This window comes from Atractosteus spatula, chromosome 26, assembly GCF_055471065.1.
Source record: "Atractosteus spatula isolate fAtrSpa1 chromosome 26, fAtrSpa1.hap1, whole genome shotgun sequence".
In the NCBI taxonomy this organism is placed as follows: Eukaryota; Metazoa; Chordata; class Actinopteri; order Semionotiformes; family Lepisosteidae; genus Atractosteus; species Atractosteus spatula.
The window spans coordinates 6,153,531-6,173,371 of record NC_142731.1 but is presented as its reverse complement, the minus strand read 5'-3'; the positions used below and the strand labels follow the sequence as shown (position 1 = coordinate 6,173,371).

General features: G+C 47.1%; 1 protein-coding gene across 2 annotated transcripts in view; it reads left to right on the top strand.

Moving 5' to 3' along the window:
- cdk12 (cyclin dependent kinase 12) overlaps window positions 1-19,841 on the top strand; it is a 30,887-nt gene that overhangs the window by 3,563 nt on the left and 7,483 nt on the right. For both annotated transcript variants that reach the window (XM_088906285.1, XM_088906284.1), the window contains exons 3-13: window positions 7,743-8,519; window positions 9,135-9,311; window positions 9,502-9,641; window positions 10,206-10,376; window positions 10,627-10,816; window positions 11,989-12,045; window positions 13,658-13,759; window positions 14,455-14,532; window positions 14,992-15,108; window positions 15,980-16,111; window positions 16,635-16,864. In XM_088906285.1, the coding sequence (XP_088762411.1) occupies window positions 7,743-8,519; window positions 9,135-9,311; window positions 9,502-9,641; window positions 10,206-10,376; window positions 10,627-10,816; window positions 11,989-12,045; window positions 13,658-13,759; window positions 14,455-14,532; window positions 14,992-15,108; window positions 15,980-16,111; window positions 16,635-16,864 (2,171 nt within the window). The remainder of the gene's footprint in view (window positions 1-7,742; window positions 8,520-9,134; window positions 9,312-9,501; window positions 9,642-10,205; window positions 10,377-10,626; window positions 10,817-11,988; window positions 12,046-13,657; window positions 13,760-14,454; window positions 14,533-14,991; window positions 15,109-15,979; window positions 16,112-16,634; window positions 16,865-19,841) is intronic.

The following is a 19,841-nucleotide window of genomic DNA, read 5'->3' as shown; positions in this document are numbered from 1 at the left end:
TGGATTTGTAATCCTGGGCGCAATTTCTTCCTCATTTGCCCACAGCAGCTGTCTGTTTCCTGAGGTAGGCCAGAGCAGCAGCGGCTCTTCCCTGACAGTGTTTCACTTTTCTTGTTTGGGGCTGTAAGTGAAAGCACCAGCACAGCGCTTCAGTAATTTCGGAGGAAGCAGTGTGCTGCACAGAGCTGGAAGATGCAAAACGGCAAGACCAGCGTTCTGCTCACCAAGCGTTGCAGTGCCGGTCCTCTTTCTCATGTGAAAGTGTCGTGTGCTCACTCAAGATGGCGGCAGGCCATCAGTGGTTGCATCTAGATTGTGGTTTTTTCAGTTGTTCAAGTTGTGCTTTCAGCCTTTTCTCCATCTCGAAGCAGCCGGGAAAGGATGCCAAAATGCCTAAGAACTCTGACTAAAAGGCAGAGCTAATAACAAACTTGTAATATTGATGACTGGCATGCTGTAGTTCCCTTTGATCAGTGCTAGCAATCAAAACTGTGATAGTGTTATTCTCTGTAAGGGTCTAAACTTGGGGTAGTTTTGTTTTGAGTAAAGAGCTGCTTAGATCTGTTAAACAAAACTGCATGCAAATTAGTCAGCTCAATTCATTTCTTCAAGCACTCGTGTTGAGGGCAGCCTGGTGGGGCAGTGGTGAGCATCACTTCCTTGCAAGTGCTGGGGCCCGGGGGTCAATTCCAGACCTGGGGTGCAGTCTGCATGGGAGGGTATGGGAGGGTATGTTCTCCCCTCTGGGGGCTCCGATTTCCTCCCACGGTCCAAAGACATACCGGTAGGTTCATTGGCTTCTGTAAAAAAAAAAATGACCCTGGCGTGAGTTTGTGCATGTATGTTTGTGAATGTGTGCCCTGTGATGAAAGTGATGAACTGTGACTAACAGTCCACTGCTCCACGTGCCTTAATGTCTTTTTCTCCAGTTTTCTGTTTTTGGCAGACGATGTGTATCAGTGGGGAGAAATGAGGAATAGCCACAGCCTAACAGGGATGACTCTGTGGCCTGTAAGTTGGGGACCTGTAGAGTCTGTCTCCCTGCCCTGTTGCCCTTTGTTGCAAAATAAATTCCAGCTCAAAAGAGATGCTGGTTTAGGTCTGTGAGTCTCAAACTGAACCTTGAACAGAGAGCAGGCGGGGGATGGGTGTCGAGCTAGATAAAAATTCGAAAGTGAACAAATAGCCTGGGTCAGAGATACAGAGACTGGTTAGTCATTAACCTGACTGTTCTGTCTCCTACTGCAGTGCTGGAAGTCTTTCCCCGTGTCTCTGACTTGGGTCTGAACTGGAGACTCTTGGCAAGATGTACCCAGAGGTGGTAGACTGTTGTATTCTCCATTTGCTTGTAGGACCTTGCTTCATAAGAACCATTGTAACTGAGCAACTAGACGAAATGTGGGGAGTAGCATTCTCCCTTTATCTGCTGGTCTTTGGTCTCACTAATACAGTTAAGCTAGAGGTGTCTTTGAAGACCTTAAAACAGCATTTATATTTCAGCGGGATTGCTGAATGTTGCTGTACAGATTGCTGTAGGAGAAGCTGCTTTTCCACAGAACAGGTTCCTTGGCAGTTGAAGGTGGGGGCAGAGTTTTAGAGTTGCACAGGCCTTAGAATGCAGTGATTCATTCATGTAGGGATTTAAATGATCACATACCTGTGCTTATAATTGCCTGGGAATTTATGCTGGAGGGTTTGCAGTAGCACGACCTATAACGATGCAGACAAGATCTAGATTTTTAAGAAAATCACCGGAATGCTTTGTGAAGCTCATGCGAGAAATGGACCAGTTTTAAACACTGGTAGATTTTAAGCACTTTACCTGTCGCTTACCTGCTTGGTAAAGAGTAACATGTGCAGACACGCCCCTCCGACACGCCCACCTGCAGAACTAGTTGTCATTGGACATAGGATAGTGAGCTCTGATTGGAGGAGCAACGCGTCTCTTACCCGTGTTCTTGCCAGCTCACAGACACCCACAGCGTCACGGGAGCCGCAAGGTTGGGAGAGAGACTGTGTGGTAAAAATCCAGCCCACCCCCTGGTGGCAGTCAGGTCATGATTTTCCGCTTCCTAGGGAATTGTAGTCCGAAACTAAAAGACTGATGAAATGGTAACTTCCTTCTGAAATAGTGGAAAGATTTAATACATCCTTTTTGGGTATTTTGTTTTGACTCCTTTCCAGCAGACTCCTTAGTGCGATCCTGTGTGCACAGTTGTGTTGTGCTCGTTGTGTGTTTGGAGGAGCCAGGCTCCCTAATGGGTTTGGCCTGATCTGGTCTCCCAGGAGTCTGCTGTGGAATGAGTGGCCCCTGTGGCCCAGCAGACCTGCTGGGGTTCAGCTACGGCTTTTCTTCCTCAGTCACTGCCCTGGGGCACAGGTCTATGCTGATGACGGGCCGAAATTTACAGGGATCATCCAGTAGAGACTACTGGGCTGTGCAGTGTGCCTGGTGACCAGAGAAGGAAGATAGCTGCTGTTTTCTTTAAGTGCTGTTAGCAAAAGATTAAGTCTAGGGTTGTGTCCTGGTAAGAAAAGAAAAAAGTGCAAGGTGACAGTGGCACCTAAGACACATTTGTGTCGGAAAACGTTTCTGTAATTCTAAACCAGGTTCAGATGCCTAGAACTGTTTAGTATTTTGAAAAGAGTCCATGTCATGTTCCAGCCATGCTTCCCTCAATGTCAATAGTAAATCAGCTGTAGAAGAGCTGTCTGTTTCTTTCCAGTTCCTGCCAGAGAGCAGACGACAAGACCACGCATGTCAGTCTCCACGCTCTGCAGTAGTGATGGTGATGGGGTTTAACGAGCAGTTGTAATTAATAAAAATATGGAGGAACGCTATGGTCTGAGTGTGCATGTGTGTTTGTGCAGGTATCGCAGTATTTGCTAGGACCAGATTGGGTAAAATATCCCTGGAAAGATGGGAAACCTGAGAAGCCGGTGTTTTGTCTACCAGTAAGGCTCATAAAGCAGGTTACTGGTTTTTTAGACGCCAGACAGCATCTTCTGTAAAACCTCAAAGTGCCAGAAGCCTTTTTTTTTTCTTGTTTGGGCCTGCGCTTACCCCACAGCAGGTTTCAGTTCAGAACAGCGTAGCAGAGCAAATATAACTGAGTGCAAGTCAGCGGGAGGTGCTCATGCACAGAAATCCGAATTTGAGTGTTTGTGTGCTCTGCTCATCCTGTGGATGCAGGGCGGACCTGACGGAAGCTGTGAGAGATCCCCCACACTTCTCCACAGCCTGTACAACACGTCCTGTCAGCAGCACTCGTTGTTGCAACCTCACCTCCCTCTTTACTCAGTATTGTGCGTTGAAACCCCTGGGTTTTGTTGCAAGTAGATATTTGTGCCGCCTGTGCTAAGAAGTGGGTACCTGATACTCTGGACCTCCCAGATTGGTATAGGAGAGTTAGATGGCAGCTTTTGATTGAAGATCTCTCGGCATCTGTCGAACATATTGAAATCAGATGCTAAAGAAATCAATTTTCTCCCTCTTAGCAACAGCTAGTCTGTGAGAGCAACACTGTCATCCACTAGGAAGCCAATTCATTTATCGTGAGCAGTAAGAAACATGGATCTAATGCTGGTTTGCTTGTTTTTAACCTTGCCAGAAATCCACCTGTTTCATGAAGGATCCAGTTCATAACATGGCTAATTGGTTCTAGACTCCTACAATCCTCTACATTAAAAATGAGTCTGCTGTGTCAGTGCTTGTTTACTTCATTTCCGCTTGTGTCCTTTCTGGCTCCTTGCGTTGTTGGTGATCTTGAAAGAACTGACTAGCTCAGTGCCTGTCCGGATTTTGAATATCCATGTCAAAATCCCCATCCCCACGTAATCTTTAGCCTGTTCCAGGCTAAAAAGATTAATTTCCTTTTGTCTGCGTATGACAGTGCCTTCAGAAAATGGGCCATGTGGCTTTATTGTAACATGCACAAGCTTGGTCTGGTTAAGATGTGGAACAGCCTCTGTAGTTGGGTTAATGTTTTGCGATTCGTGGTGTTTGCCACAGGTGTTTTCATGGTGCTTAGTTTTTGAAAGTAAGTTGCAGGCCTTGTTCCTTTAGACAGTAGATATTTTGCATGATGCTGCAGTCTTTGTGCAAAGGAAGAAAAATTTTCCACCACAATGCGTTCATGTGTTGTTGGTTTTATTACTTTTTTTCTGAATCACTCAATAATGCGATAGAAAGCTGAGAAGATCATTGCACTGGAGGGGTTGTGGAACTGTGAATTTGTGCCGATGTTTTTCTCTCCCGAGCTCCAGTAGCTTGTAAAGTGAGTCACGTTAGCTTTTTTGGGGGGTGGGATTTCAATGTGACCTTATTTTAATAAGGTAAAAGGTCTCGGCTTGTTTGATTGAACAGTGTTTCCTTTAAGCCATGAGCAATGTTAACTGGAAGAGGGGAATTCCCTGCATTTGTGTTCAAATTAAAGATGATTTAAAGAGGTACAGAAATGGATCCCTATTCTAGAGATTTCAAGAAATGTCTGCTGTTACCTTGTCTCCAGGAAGTTCACATGGAGGACTTTTACCATGTGACAGAAAATACCCAGGGGAAGCTTATCAGTGTTGCAGTCTTAAAGGAATAGGCTTCACCAGTGGGTTTCAGATCTGTGTCCCATCAGTGTTGAAATTCATTTTCCAGAGGGTTTTTTCATCTGGCAGGTGTTCCCAAATATCACTTGCAGCTGAAAGAAGACCAGATGAATTAATGCCCAGTACCTAAGGACTGAAACATCAGTGCCTGATCTTTTAACAGGCCTTATACACTGTAAACAGAGGGTATTGGGGGTCTGGGACAGCTCCGACATTGATACCCAAGCTTCTTTAGAGAAACAGCTGGATGATCCAGGGAGCTATTGACAGTCTAGTTAGGTGGGCCAAATGGCCTCCTCACATAGTGTTTCTTGTCCCCTTGTGTTCTTACAGGTCTTGTTCTACATTGTGACTTCTTTGTACTTGCATACATTTCCTTCAGTATTGTTATCTTTAATTGCAGCGGTAATTGGTATAAGAGCTCAAGGCCCAGTGTGGTGCAGTTTTGAAAACAATGAACAAATGTTCTTCTCATGTGAGAGAGTGCGTCCACGGTTTTATTTTTTGTGGAGTTAATTGAGAAACTTAAAAAAAAAACCTTTTCAGTGAATGGCGAAGGGGGCACTTGTTGCATTGTCTCTGCGTGTGTTCAGTGTTGGGTGTGTGTTCAATTTCAGATGTTGAATTGACCACATGGTGTTATGAAGGGGCAGAGTCCTTCACCCTGATTCCAAAAGTAGCTGTTCTAGGTTCTAGGCAATAAAAGCGGAAAAACAACATGGTGGGGATAATTAGGGGGTAAAGGCCTTTTTAAAAACGTTCGTGGTAGTGAAGCTTTGGAGAGAAGGGGGTCCTCTCCCGGACACGCAGGGCGCAGGGCAGGACTCTCTTCCTCTGGACAGAGCGCCAGTCTGTCTCTGGGCTTTTCTGCGCTGTAGGAACCTGATCTGTCACTACGTCACTGCAGAGCATCGCTGGGATTGCCTCTGAATCGCTGGGCGAGGGGTGTCTGATTTGTAACGTGCACGGCTATTTCCTAGTTAGCTTCCTGTTTGGTCTGTTCGCTCTGGAGCGATGTGTCATCTTAAAGTGTTATTCCGCAGTTGGGCTGGTCTCGATTTTGTGCCAAGGATGGTTTTTCAAACCTTGTTTAAATTGCTTGTGTCCTTCAGTACAGTGAAGGTCTTGATAGTACGATATTTTCAATACACCTGTAAAAAAAAAAAGTCATCACAGGCAGCGTGAGGTGTAGTTCTCAGTGCTGCATCACCAGTGAGACTCCTGTGCTGGCCGACCTGACATCAGCGCTACAAGGTTGGCAGCATTTCCAGAAAGAAGCATCCATAAAGATCCTTTTGCAGGTAGGAATGAGTGGTAGAGGATTTAGTGTTTAACATGCTTTGCTTTCCTCCTTGCATTCCCCTCTGAGCTACACAGTCTGGCGTCCCTGAAGTTCCCCCTTACTTTAGGAGTTTTGCACTCTTCTGATCTGCTGTGTAATGCTGTAAATGCTGTGCATCTCCCAGATGGGTGCTGCAGTTCAGTGGTGGAGGAATTGGGCTTCCCCTGGGGTGATTTGGAGATGAAATGTGCTATACCAATGCAATTCATTCATTGTCCCCCTGCCTGCTTTTATTTCGAGAGCTAAAGGGTTAATGGACTGGGGTGGCAGTATGGTCAGTGAAGGCTGAATAGCTGAGAATCTCTGACAGCAGGGTCTTTCTGCTATTTTCAGATAAGTGACCTGTTCCCTGCTTGATCCGCTGACAGAGGCTAGATCTGTGTTCTTGCTAAACATGGGGGGGGGGGGGGGCTGGGTCTCAACAGCAGCGCCATGATCTAGAGACGCATGTTTCTGCACCTGGGCGCAGATACTCAGGCTCTCTGACTGTGTCATCCTCCAGGAGGGCATGTGGGAGCCCGGGGCGCAGGAGGGACATGGCTGAATGACGAAACATTCATCGCTCTTACGATTTGCTGTATTTGTTTAATTGGATCTCGCATTCAGCTTCGGCATATGAGAAGTAATGTTTTCATGGTAGATCGATATTTAGCTTTTTGATTGAAATTCTCTTTAGATGCTGGAGTGAGACGCTCTCATGTACAGAACCTCCCTCTCTGGCGTCTGTTTCTGTGTTGCCGTTTAATGTCAGACCAGAAGCAAAGCCAGGCTTTCATATGAGAATGATTGTATATGGAGTGCATGTGAATGTTACATATAGGAATCTTCACCTTATTCTGTAGTCCCAGGAGATTTAAATTTAGGACCTTGTACGTTTGAAAACAAGTGTTTTTCCAGGTGATGCCAAAGTGCTCATAAAAAACACCCATTACAGTTGTAAAGTTTTCTTTTTGTCTTTAAGATTTAAGCGGTCTTCTTTTAAGCGCTTTGAGAAGCCACTTTTAAAGGCGCTATATAAAATAAAGTTTATTATTATTATTGTTCTTTTTTTAAGAAAACTCTGTCTCTTTCCTGAGCTCACACCTCACTCTTACAGGAGATCATGCTGAAGGCCAGTGTAAAAAGAAGGGTAAATGTTTGTGTGCCAGACTGAAGCATGGTCATTTCAAGTGATCCGATGGGATTTTGCTTGTGCAGAAAACTGTCAGTTAATGGCTGATAAAGTGCTACAGTGACTGCCCGTATTCCTGCATGGATCTTCAGGTGCAGGAACAGTGGCACGGATGAAGGGAAATGTGCAGGAGTTACTCTGGCCTGTGCTTGTTCACCATGCCACCAGGTGGCGCTGGTAGTAGCAGCTTTGACAGGCAAGATCAGAGTCTGATCACAACAGGGCACCCTGGCTGACTGGAGAGGGATGCAGGGAATGGAGCACTTGTTTAAGAGATGAACATGGAATCTTTATCAGAAAAAAACTTGATTATATCATATTGTTGATTCTGGGGGCAGGTGGTTTGCAGGAGGGGGAGGAAACCTTTTTAAATTTCCGTGTGGTTTGAAAATAAAATGCATGCAGAAGGAAGTCAAAGATGAGGAGTAAGCTGATTTTGTGAAACCAGCCCTGTGCACTGGGCTTTCTATAAGTGTAAGAAATGATTATTATTAAATAACAGGTAGTGACAGTATGTAAGGCGATGAACAGAGCAGGAAATAGAAACCGAACAATAAATATGTGCTCGAGTGCACGGCCGTAGGGTGAGTGAAACTGATTAATCGTCTCTTTCTGCTCTTTCCTCTCCAGCCGCTCGGCTCGTTCCAGGAGCCGCTCCCCGGTCCCCTTCTCCTCCTCCTCCTCGCGGCGCTCTTCCTCCCGCTCGCGCAGCAAGAAGCGCTCGTCCGGAGCCCACAGCAGCCGGCCGCCCAGCCTGTCCCCTTCCTCGTCCCGCTACCCGCTCAACTCCAGCCTGGGGGCCGAGCTGAGCCGGCGCAAGAAGGAGCGGCAGGCCGCCGCCGCCGCCGCGGCTGCCTCCCGGGCGCCCTCGCCCCCGCCCGCGCCCCGCCGCGCGGCCCCCAGCCAGCCCCCCCGGCCCGAGCCCGAGCCCGAGCCGCCGTCCGTCCCCGAGAGGGAGCCTCCGGCCGAGGAGCCCCCTGCGCCGGAGAGACCCCTTCCCCCCCCCGCCGCCGCCCCTCCTGCACAGGACGACCCCCCCAGAGAGGACAAGAGCACGCCCCCGCCCCCCCCTCCTTTTTCGTCTCCTCCACCCCCGCTCCCCCCATCCCAGACTCCCCCGCTCCCCCCCCTGCCCCCCTCCCCGTCCCTCGCAGCCCACCACCAGCCCCCCCCTCCGCTACCGGAGCTCAGCCAGCCCGCTCCGGCGCCCCCCCCACCCTCGTCGTCATCGTTGTCGTCGTCGTCCACCTCCTCCTCCTCCTCGCAGGCCAGGTCCCCTGCGGCCCCCTCGGCCCGCAGCCCAGCCCGCCAGGCACAGCCCCCGGCCCAGCCGGGCCACATCAAGACCTCCACCCTGCCCCCTCTCCCGCTGCCGCCCATGCTGCTGGGAGACAGCAGCCAGGACAGGTGAGTCGGCTGACGGAAACACTCTCGAGAGCCTCGCACAGCGCACACACCCCATCAGGGTGTCACAGGCACATGCGTACTGACGGGCACGCTGCTGTGCCCAGTGCAGTACGAAGAATGAAGTGCTGAGAGAGCCGTTGTACCTTGTTGTACATTTTCTGCAATTACACAACTGTTATGTAGTTCAGGTGGGGAGCCGCGTCAGAATGCGTAGGCTGCAAAGGAACAAGTAATAGGTTTATTCCATGCTGAAAAAAGAAGAAAGAGAACACAACGTTTCGGCCGTGGAGCCTTCTTCAGGTGTCAAAATGATTTATGTCAATTTCAGAATTCATTATCATTATGCATCACAGTTCACTATTCTGCTGCCAGTTACATCCTCAATAAAGGATCCTCATCCAAAAATAAATCCTCAAAAAATCATTTTGACACCTGAAGAAGGCTCCACGGCCGAAACGTTGTTCTCTTTCTTTTTTTTTCAGCATGGAATAAACCTATTACTTGTTCCAACTGTTATGTAGTTCAACTGCCTAAGGAACATACACAATTCCAATTCAGGCTTGCTTTGTTATCATCTTTATCAACTTTTCTCCCTGACTCTTGTGACCTGCTCAGCCCAAAGGAGGCCGTCCCCCATCGCTCAGCGAAGAGAGAGAAGGAGGTCCGGCCTCGGCCCCTGCTGAGCGACCTGCCGCTGCCGCCCACCCTGCCCGGGGGCGACCCATCGCCCCCTCAGTCCCCTGTCCACAGAACTCCCCCTCCACCGCAACCTACCTTCAAAAAGAGACCAAAGTGAGTCCTGCAGAGCCCACTCAGACCCAGGCTTAGGCCTTTATTTCAAGCTAATGCTTTACGTATTGTACATTGCATAATTTAAAGATTAAATTATCCTCAGGGTGGTAAGAGAGGAAAAAGTGCCAATGCTTTATGTTTTAGTCTGTGACAGGAACTAATCTGGTTTGTACTTTGTTTCTGGGGACAGGTTTTGCTGTCCGCGCTATGGTGAGAGGAAGCAGACACAGAGCGACTGGGGGAAGCGCTGCGTGGACAAGTTTGACATTATCGGCATCATCGGAGAGGGCACCTATGGACAGGTGTACAAGGCCAAGGACAAGGACACAGGTGAGAGACAGGGGGGCCTGATCGTCTGCCCGCTACCTGGCACAAAGCATGGCACGGCTGTAGGGTCTAGTTCCAGGTCTGCAGGGCAGGTGTGTCCACTGGCCCACCCTCATACACCACACCAGTCCTCCAGGGCCAGAGCTGGACCTCCCTGGCATTGAAGAGAAAAAACAAATGAGTGCAGAAGGCGAGTGTGTGGTATAGAGCGTATAGATGCACTACTCTCCCAAAAATACAACATTTATTCCAAGAGCAAGGGCAAAGCTTCCATTTCCTTTGAGGGGTGCCCAGGGTATGAAGTGCTGCACTGTTGCAGCTGCTTCTTTAATGCAAAGATACAGCTAAGTCTTGTGTTGTTGATGCCAGATAGCTTGTAGTTGCCACATACAGTTTTGAGCACTCCCAGTAATGCGCTCGTGAAAATGGGGTGCGCGCTTGTGTTCTCTTGAGCGCGACCCAGCGACATGCAGGTTGTCGTCGGCTGATCGCGGAGGGCGCTGTAGTAATGGTTTGCCCGAGGTGAGTGCAGGAAGTGAGCTCCTGTCCGTTCTCCCTCCCGCGCAGGCGAGCTGGTGGCCCTGAAGAAGGTGCGCCTGGACAACGAGAAGGAGGGCTTCCCCATCACGGCCATCCGGGAGATCAAGATCCTGCGGCAGCTGAACCACCGCAGCGTGGTCAACATGAAGGAGATCGTCACCGACAAGCAGGACGCCGTTGATTTCAAGAAGGACAAAGGTGGGAGTGGGGGGCGTGGTTTTCAGTGGACGGTGGCATAGACTGGTGTGTTGCTGGTGTCCTGAAACCTTCAGATCATTGGCAGCTATACCTGCCCTCAGTCTTCCAGAGCAGCGCAGTCCCAAAGGGATCAATATAAAGACCACATGTAACAGAATCAAGAAAGGTGTTTAATGTAATGCACCTTGATAATGCCGATTTAAAAATTAATCTGGTGTTCACCCTCTGCATGGCTCTTACCTGTGTTCAGGTGCATTCTACCTGGTGTTTGAGTACATGGACCATGACTTGATGGGGCTGCTGGAGTCGGGGCTGGTGCAGTTCTCTCAGGATCACATCAAGAGCTTCATGAGGCAGCTGATGGAGGGCCTGGACTACTGCCACAAGAAGAACTTCCTGCACAGGGACATCAAGTGCTCCAATATCCTGCTAAACAACAGGTATGGTGGCCTGGTGTTGCCACATGTTGTGTTTTGCTGGGGAAATGTGTCCTTCTTTTGTCAGTGTCGGCAATCATGAAAAACAGCATCTTGTGTAGAGAGATACAAGTGTTACAATGTAACAGGCTTTTTGTGATTGTGTGTAACTATGTTGAGTGCTCGTATTTGTCTAATGTCTAGAACAGAGTTACAATGCTTGAATATACACTGCCTTTCAAAAATATTGTTCTTGTTTTACGTTTTATTTTGAATGGTGAGATTCAGGTGACTGATGAGAACAGTGTTCAGTCGGTGATTACATGTGGATTGGAACACATTCGCTGTTATGTCACTTTCAGAGTGTAAAACTGCATGTCGTACTCGCTAAGGCCAGGTCATGCTTCGTTGTAGCAGGGGTGTGCTTTGAAGCGTCTGCAGTCCCTTTCTTTATGCACATTTTAACCACTTTCGCATCATTTTGGTTGAGGTTTATATCGACCACATCTGTCCATTAACTTTGTTCGGAAACCCTGCTGTCCTGGATGTGTTTGGCCGCTGCTGAGCTGGTTTGCCTTCTTTATTGAGGATGTAACTGGCAGTAGAATAATGAACTGTGATGCATAATGATAATGAATTCTGAAATTGACATAAAACATTTTGTCTCTTTGTGTAGAAGAAGTGCTCTCATAGTAATAGGGCAGTGATTCAAGCAATAACACAAAATCTCACAACATCAAGCTCCAGATGTAGATTTAAATGCATTTTACATGCTAGAGACAAAATAGAAGTTGGAGTATCCCACAAAGAGGGAAGAACTCAAACTGACTGCAGCAGTAGATAGGTTTGCAAACAGATACAGACATGAACTCTCCGAAATATAAAGTGAATGTGCCCCAGTATTTATAATCATGTGAAATCATGAGATTCACCACAGTTTGTTTTTATTCTAATATAATTGAATTTATATTAGTGGAATTACCCAAGAAACAAAATTATTGTCCTTCATCTTCAAATTAATCTCGCAATGACAAATAGAAATTGTTTTGAGTGTAAAGCAAAAATATGGCTTGACTTTGCTGTCCAGGACTAGGACGGTAGTGAAGATGGTCTGCCGCATGTCTTGGCTGTTGCCTGCCGCACAGTACTTCATGAAACTCTCTCTCTCTCTCTCCCTTTCTGTCTCCTGTTGCCAGTGGGCAGATCAAGCTGGCAGACTTTGGCCTGGCACGGCTCTACAACTCGGAGGAGAGGTAAGACGAGGCTACACCACAGGGCGGAGGAGGCTGTATATAACCACTCACTGGCATCTGATTTCTAGAACTGCATGCACCTTTACTCAGAGGTAGTGCGTTTCGTAGCTTTGCTGCCGTATTTGTATCTGAAAGTAGGCAAGATATCAACTGACGACGTCAAGGTCAAGTCTTTGTATCATTTTGACAGGAAAAAAGCATGTAAATTATGGGTCTGTAACCCTGCTTCTGGGGAGCCACAGTCCTGCAGGGTCTGCTGATACCCTTTAATGTGAGCAGTAAGCAGAGGTCTGGGAAGCATTTTCACTCCTATTTAAGTAACCCGTCGATCCAATTAAGTCCTTCAGAGCTGAACTGCAATTAAAAAAAATGTGTCAGGATCAGGGCTGGACATCTCGGGAATAAAGCACATTGGAAGATAAAGTGCCTAATTTTTAAATGCGCAGTGTTTAATGCATTTCAAAATGAACAGTTCTTGTGAGCTAAACAATATCTACTGAGGTGTGATGTCAGCTGTGAACGCATGAAGGGAAATTGGATTGTAATCACACTGGCAGGAGATCTTGGCATCCTTATGACATCTGTAGTTTTTATTTACACTCTGCTTTCAAGTTCACCTGTTATTTCTTCTGAAGCCCCGAGTTTGTAAAACTATTCTTGGTGTGCTTTTCCCTGCCTGATTAAGAGCACAGGCAGAAAGACGAGCCCGTTCTGTCCATCTTCCTTATGTTGTTGCTGTTAGCTTGGTGATCCCAGAGTTGCTGCATGAGACGCCTTGTACTGATATTGCAGGCACCGATCAGCCACAGTCCTGGATGTGCTTGCAGAAACTAACATTAGCTAGTCGTCAGATTAGTGCTAATTGGGGCTTGTGAAACTACTGCCATGCGTAATGTAGTGATCTTATCCCCAAACTATGCCACTGACACGAACATGGTCATCTGCTTGGTGCGGCACCCTTCAACCCAAATAGCATTTAAAGGTAACACAAAGGGAAATTTTAAACATATAGGCGACTGTTAAGCAAATCAAGTGGAATTTACAGTTGGAACCAATATGGTAGGTGGTTAAAATAAATATCATACTGAAGCAAAGATATACAGTTGGCAAACAGAATATCTCTAGTACAAAGCTTGAGGGTGGGCTAATCCAACAGTAGAAAAGAACAAAGCAGGTATGTGCGTATAATACAACTTTTTTTTCTGGCCCTATTTTTTATTCTCATAGTTATACATGTTCGTTACTGTAAATTCCTTTTTTATTTTGCAAAGCCAAGGACAAGCAAATGAATCTCACGTTTTTAGTGTCATCATCAGTAGGGCGTGATGAGTAATGCACAGGGCGGGTGTGTAGTGCAGGAACGGTCCAAGCCAGTCCGCTGGAACAGGGGGCTGCAGGCTCCCTCTGGCCTTGAAAGCGATGGACGTGGAGGGTCTGGTCAGTTGCAGTTGAGTTACATGCAGCTGGCTAGACTCTGGATTGACAGGATTGGTTGTAACATCTGTAATTCAAAATGGCCTTGTCTATCTGTGTAATGCAAGGTAGTGCCAGTCTTCCTGTGGGCTTCTCGCTAACAATCTTGGCACTCCACCCCTCCCCTCCCCTCCTGCAGCCGGCCGTATACCAACAAGGTGATCACGCTGTGGTACCGCCCCCCCGAGCTGCTGCTGGGCGAGGAACGCTACACTCCCGCCATCGACGTCTGGAGCTGCGGGTGAGTCGCCCTGGCAACCACAGCGCCTCGCCCTGTGCTTTAGGCCGGTGGCACAGACCGGAGCCTCGCTGTTGGCAGAGAGTTGTGCCATAAAACGGGGTTTGCGTGTATCTCTCCGTATGTATAAATGCTGCATGTGATGTGTGCAGGTGTGCACAGCTGAACTCGACTCTGATCTGCTTTCTTCTAATCTGCACAAAGGTCATCCTTTGATTATTCAGCACTGCAGAGGAAAAACTGCACCCCTGCTCTTTGCATAGGGTGTTAAATGTTTATAGTACCATACAGGTTGTTGAGTCTCTCCAGATGTTGTTTTTTCGAGAACGCATTGTTTGGGGTTGAACAGCTCCCCCCAGCCTGTTCTTGAGCTTTCTCAGGGCTGTTGCTGCTCCCCACAGTAACAGTAAACAGACTGCACTGGCTCAGAATGCCCACATGGTGTCACTCTTAACATTGTATCACTGCAGTAAGACTGCGTTGCTCATCTGTTCAAAAGGGCAGTCAGCTGCATGTGACAGTCCGTTGCTTGAAGATTTGTTTTACTTGTGATCTACTGAGTAGTTATAACCTCATTTATTTCTGACAACGTGGGATGAAAGGTCCCTTATTTTTAGTGCAGTTTTATCTAAAGGGCTATAGTTAAAAATAGAACAATAATGCATTCCTGTGTTTTTCTCTTTTTTTCCTGTGTGTAGTTGTATCCTGGGTGAGCTATTTACTAAGAAGCCCATATTCCAGGCCAATCAGGAGCTGGCCCAACTGGAGCTCATTAGGTATGGTGCCCTCTGCTGGCTATTGGCTGTAACTGCACTGTACGATACAGTATTTAGTCGGATTTATGGCCAAGTGCTACAGATAGGGCGCACGCAGACCTGAATTACTGCTTTCTAAATAAATGCACTTTAAGTTTTTGTGCATGTTTGCAGTTAATCTTTTAAGAAGACCCACTTTTCAACAAGTTATGAGGACTGTATATAAGACAAGACTTCAGTTGACAATAGAGGATATATATTATCATTATACTATATGTATAATGGGACACATAATTTTAAATAGGAATAGTACTGTACATTTGTTAACTTCATGAAGATTCTGTGGATGTATAGCACTGGCTGGGCCTAGTGTAGTGTCCACAGGCTTTTCCCCTGTGTGGTCAGTAGGGGTCACTGTTTTTCTTGGTCTGGCTCCCCTGTGACATGGTGCTGTGTCCGGCTTGTCCTCTCTCTCCTCAGCCGGCTGTGTGGCAGCCCCTGCCCAGCCGTGTGGCCCGACGTCATCAAGCTCCCCTACTTCAACACCATGAAGCCCAAGAAGCAGTACCGCCGGCGCGTGCGCGAGGAGTTCGCCTTGTACGTGGGCAGGCCTTTTGTCTGTATGTCCGTGTGTGTGTGTCAGCCGGGGACTAACGGCACAGAGCCATAGGGAACACGCACAGGCTGCTCCCACGCTGGAAAGTATGAGGAAAAGTAGGAAGTGTGTGAATGGGCCCAGCGGGTGAGTGTCCAAAACGCAGAGCTTTCCAGGCGTGAAGAAAAGCCCAAGCTCGTTGGCCTTTCGCTCTGCTCTTCAGCGTTTGAGCTTTTGCTTGTTCACATGCACTCCGGCACAGCACCGCTTCGGCAGCGGTTCAGAATATGTGCAGACATATGTGTGTCACGTTGGGCATGTCTGCATTTCACAGATGAAATAAGAGCAGTTCATAGTCACACCTGTGCACATGTATGTGTGTATACTTCTGCCATCTCTGTATTTCACAAGAAGTTTTTTTTTTCACTGATTTTCCATCTGGAAGAGAATTTACAAATCCAGTGCTCTAGTATAGTGACCGGGAGACAGTTCAGAAGTTCATCCTTATTCAGCTGGTGGCGTCGTTTCTCCCTTCTCTACCTGATCTGAAATGCGGTGGTGCAGGGTGGCTGCACTTCAGTGATGGACAAAGGGGTTCCTCTGCTATAAGTATGCAGCATTGTTGGGGATGGACAACGCTAGATACATGCATTCCTGCTCTTTCTCCCTAGAGCAGTCCAGCACTCAGCTCTTTCTCCCTAGAGCAGTCCAGCACTCAGCTCTTTCTCCCTAGAACAGGCCATGACTCAGCTCTTTCTCCCTAGAACAGGCCATGACTCAGCACAGACTGTAATTGAATGCGCCGGGGCTGCGTGTTTCTCAGCACGTCTGGGCAGACCTGAGCCTCACCCTCCCCTTTAATTCCCTTTCCAGTCTCCCCAGTGCGGCTCTGGACCTGCTGGAGCGCATGCTGACCCTTGACCCCGCGCGGCGCTGCACAGCGGAGCAGGCCCTGCTGAGCGAGTTCCTGCATGACGTGGACCCCAGCAAGATGGCCCCGCCCGAGTGAGTAACCGCCGCGCCCCCTGCGCACCCCAAACCATGCAGCGTATCTATACGCTATCTTATGGACTTTCCGCCATCCCCAGTTCAATAACAGTGAAAACCAGGGTACCGTTTTCATGAAATCCCTAATTTCACATTCTTACTGTTGCATTTGTGGTTGGTCTCTCACTGCACACGAGCGAATCAAGTACGCATGGCAAACCGCACACGATGACAAATGGCTGTGGAAGTTAAAACTTCTAGATGTGCTTTAATGGTTTATTCAGAGCTCACATTATTCAAATTAAAAGTTGTGGGAAGTGCTTGCATACGTGTAAATGTACTGCTGGGAAAATGTTCGCACAGACTTTTTTAGAGATGTATCCAACCACAAATCTGCATTTGTCAGATTTTACAAATGAGAGAAACAGAATAATAATAATAATTGATAACACTTATATAGCACTTTTTCTGGACATTCTCCAATTCTGCTGCGCGGTACCTTCCTCCTCCTCCTCCAACACCAGTCTCTGCTTTCCCGTAGTCTTCCTCGCTGGCAGGACTGCCACGAGCTGTGGAGCAAGAAGAGGCGGCGCCAGCGGCAGAGCGGGCTGCCCGACGACATGCCCGCGGCCAAGGTGCCCCGCAAGGACCCCGGCGCTGCTGCCGCCGGCGAGAACAACCGCCCCCCGGCCAGCCCGGCCGGCGCCCCCCCGCCTCCTGCCCCCAGCCGCCCAGCCCCGGCTGGCATCACCGCCGCCGCCGAGCTGGCAGGTCAGAGCCCACGAGAGACGCCTGCCTCTCTCCTCCTGCCTTCCTGGGTTTCTGCACGCGCCCTCTTTCTCTCTGTCTTTGTCCCGTTGTTGAAAACTCCAGTGAGGAGGTGAGGAGTCTAGTTTGGGGCACAGAGGGTGTTGCCCCCCAGGAGGCATTAGTGCCTTGTGTGTGTGGGTTGTTGCTAACCAGGGGTCTTCATCCCTGGTGCTGCAGGACTCCAGTCCAGCAGAATTTCTGGGTAACCATTAGGCCCTCAGTTTCAAGGGTTGGAACGGCTTAATTGTGAGGTAGGTAGAGAATATCTAGTACAGACATCTGAGTGCCCCTCAGCCCTCGGGGGTGATTGGTCTTTGGTCCGGTATGGTGATTGGGGACACTGTCCTGTAGGAGGTGCTGGCTTTCGGAGATCACATCAACCGGAAGTCCTGACGACATGGTCATTAAAGACGCTATGGTACTGCTCTTTATTGCAGTGGTGTGAACCCCGGTGTCCTGGTTAAGTTATACTCTGGGCTGCCCCCCTACAGCATGCAAAGTTATCAGAAATAACTGAAGTCAGCTTTAAACTAGTCCTGTAGGGTTTGTGCGACAGCACTGTGAAGTGGTGGTTAGGGACTCCTGTCTGGGGCTCTGTTGTTGTACCCTTAAGCATGGACCTCACTTAGATTGTTCTGATACAGTGACCAGCTTTATTTGGATCAAATTATCTGCCTAAATACTCCTCTTCCTATGTTTCACCTGAGCCTTTTAGGATACCAGTGCAACTATGCTCCTAATTTTGCTGTTAGGTTGCTTTGGGGTCTATTACTACTTGTGTAATTTTCCTTTATGGCTGTGTGTTGAACGTTGGTGTTAACATCTTAATCCGATTAAAACGTCCGTGTTTTGAGGGAGGACGGAGCCATGTGTGTGCTAATTGACGTAATCGTTACCCTGTATTATCACGTCAAATGAACAGCAAGGGCAGTACAGATCATCCCCACCATGGTTGTCGCCTTAAAATGAAATGATCAAAGCTAGTCTTAACTCAAGGAAGAGTCTTGGGTGACCTGCTTCTGACAGGCGTGTCACCAGGCAAGTCTTTACACAGGCTTGTGGGAGTCTGGGGTATACTGCACAGCCATGCTGCTTAAAACCGGTAACCTCACTTCCTTTACAGAATTGTTGATTGGCCTTCCCTCATTTCTAATGTCTTGCGTTTCCTAAGTAGAGAGATCGTTCTGTAACTCTATATGGTATTTTGCAGTACAGGTTTTCTGCTGCCTGTGTATGCTTTGTCCTTGTGAAGTTTTCATCGTTTGCGCATGCAAGACAATCAGTTATCTCCAGTCTGCCAGCGTGCTGTGCGGCCACTGTTCCCAGTGGTATTAACCTGTTCGGGCAACATGAGGATGCTTTTTCTGCTGCGTGAGCTTGGACCCGAGTCCATTCTGCTGACCAACACTCGGCACCTGATTTCAGCTGAAGAAAAATTAAGATCTTTGAAGTCTCAGTTCTTTCTTTCTCTTTGCTAGTACAAATTAACTTTACGTTAAAAATAAATGTAACACTTATTACACAACCACTTCTACTGAAATCCTCAAAGATTACCAGGGCCTGTAAGTTCATACCCCCAAAGTCACCCTGAACCCCTACAAGTTACACAGTACCTCTTCATTTGTGCATATAACCACTAATTGCACTTGCCCAGAAACCAGTACTTTATTGTGAAGGTATTGATTGAGTGGTTTGAGTGTGAGAAAAGGGAATTTGTCTTTTTGTTAAGTCTGCATAGAAGTGCAAAAAGAATCTGATGACTAAACACAACCAGACTTCCTTACATCTTTCAAGAATTACAGCCTTTTTGCTAGGATCTTTGTTCTGAGCTTACTGCTGTACTCATGAAAGGTATTGCAGAACAATAGTCAAAACATACCTGCAAATGTTAAAATGAGTACTGTGTAGCTAGCCAATGTAAGTTTAGCAATGCCGTGTCCTTAAAGAAGACTTTGAACCTTATTTGTTTATATGTTTAAACAGGTATTTGTTTATATCTTAGAAAAGTGACTTTGTACTTAAACAAGTTTGCATTGGTTTTTTTCAAGCCATGGAGAAGAATGTGAAGCAATAATTTTATTGCTTTTTTAAAATTTGGCCATATTAAGTAGATCACTTGCAAAAGCTATAACATAAGTACACATTTTCTTCTGTAATTTGGAATGTTTTTCTGCCTGTGTAGCAGTCTAATTTTAAGGAAATAAGGATCTTGTTTTTTGTGTTTTACAAACCTAAGAACATATACAGACAGCTAATCGTGCAGCTTCCTCAGACATGTATAATACGGACTGTCCTCAACTTCTCTGAGAGCTCATTCAGAAGCCTGGTTCCTGGGCCAGATTTCAGGCCTGAGCCTGTACTGTTTTATACTTTAATGTTAGTGGGTTCCTGTCTTATTCCAAACACTGCTAAGCTCAGTTTAAGGAACTTTGTAATATAACGAATGATCTTGCTTATACAGATTATACAGACCGTTCAAATTATGGTGGTATTACATAAAATAGAATTTGCGCAAGACGGATGCTGAGTAACCTGAGGAGTCCTTGTATTTAAACAAGCCAGTGAAATGTATCTTGATAAAGTGATTTAAGGGTATAGATGGAATATACAGTACGGTATTGCTATATGAGTCATTCCCACCTGTTTTTCGATTTAATAAGCTGATTTTTGCTCTCCTGTGCTGGGCTCATGTAAGCATTGCCAAGATTTAAAATTACTCACATCTTCTTGAATGAGGAATTTACTTTTTATTTTTTACTGTGTTGGATCTATTTTCGTAATAAAGGCTTGTGTGTGTTAAGTCCATGTGTTTACAGGAATAGCACGTAATGTTTGTGTTTGATAACTGTAGCCATGTAGCCACTGTACAGTAGCATAAAGAGCAGGAGAGTAATTGGTCTTCTATCTGTTCTTTATGCATCGACTAAGGAATTTAGTA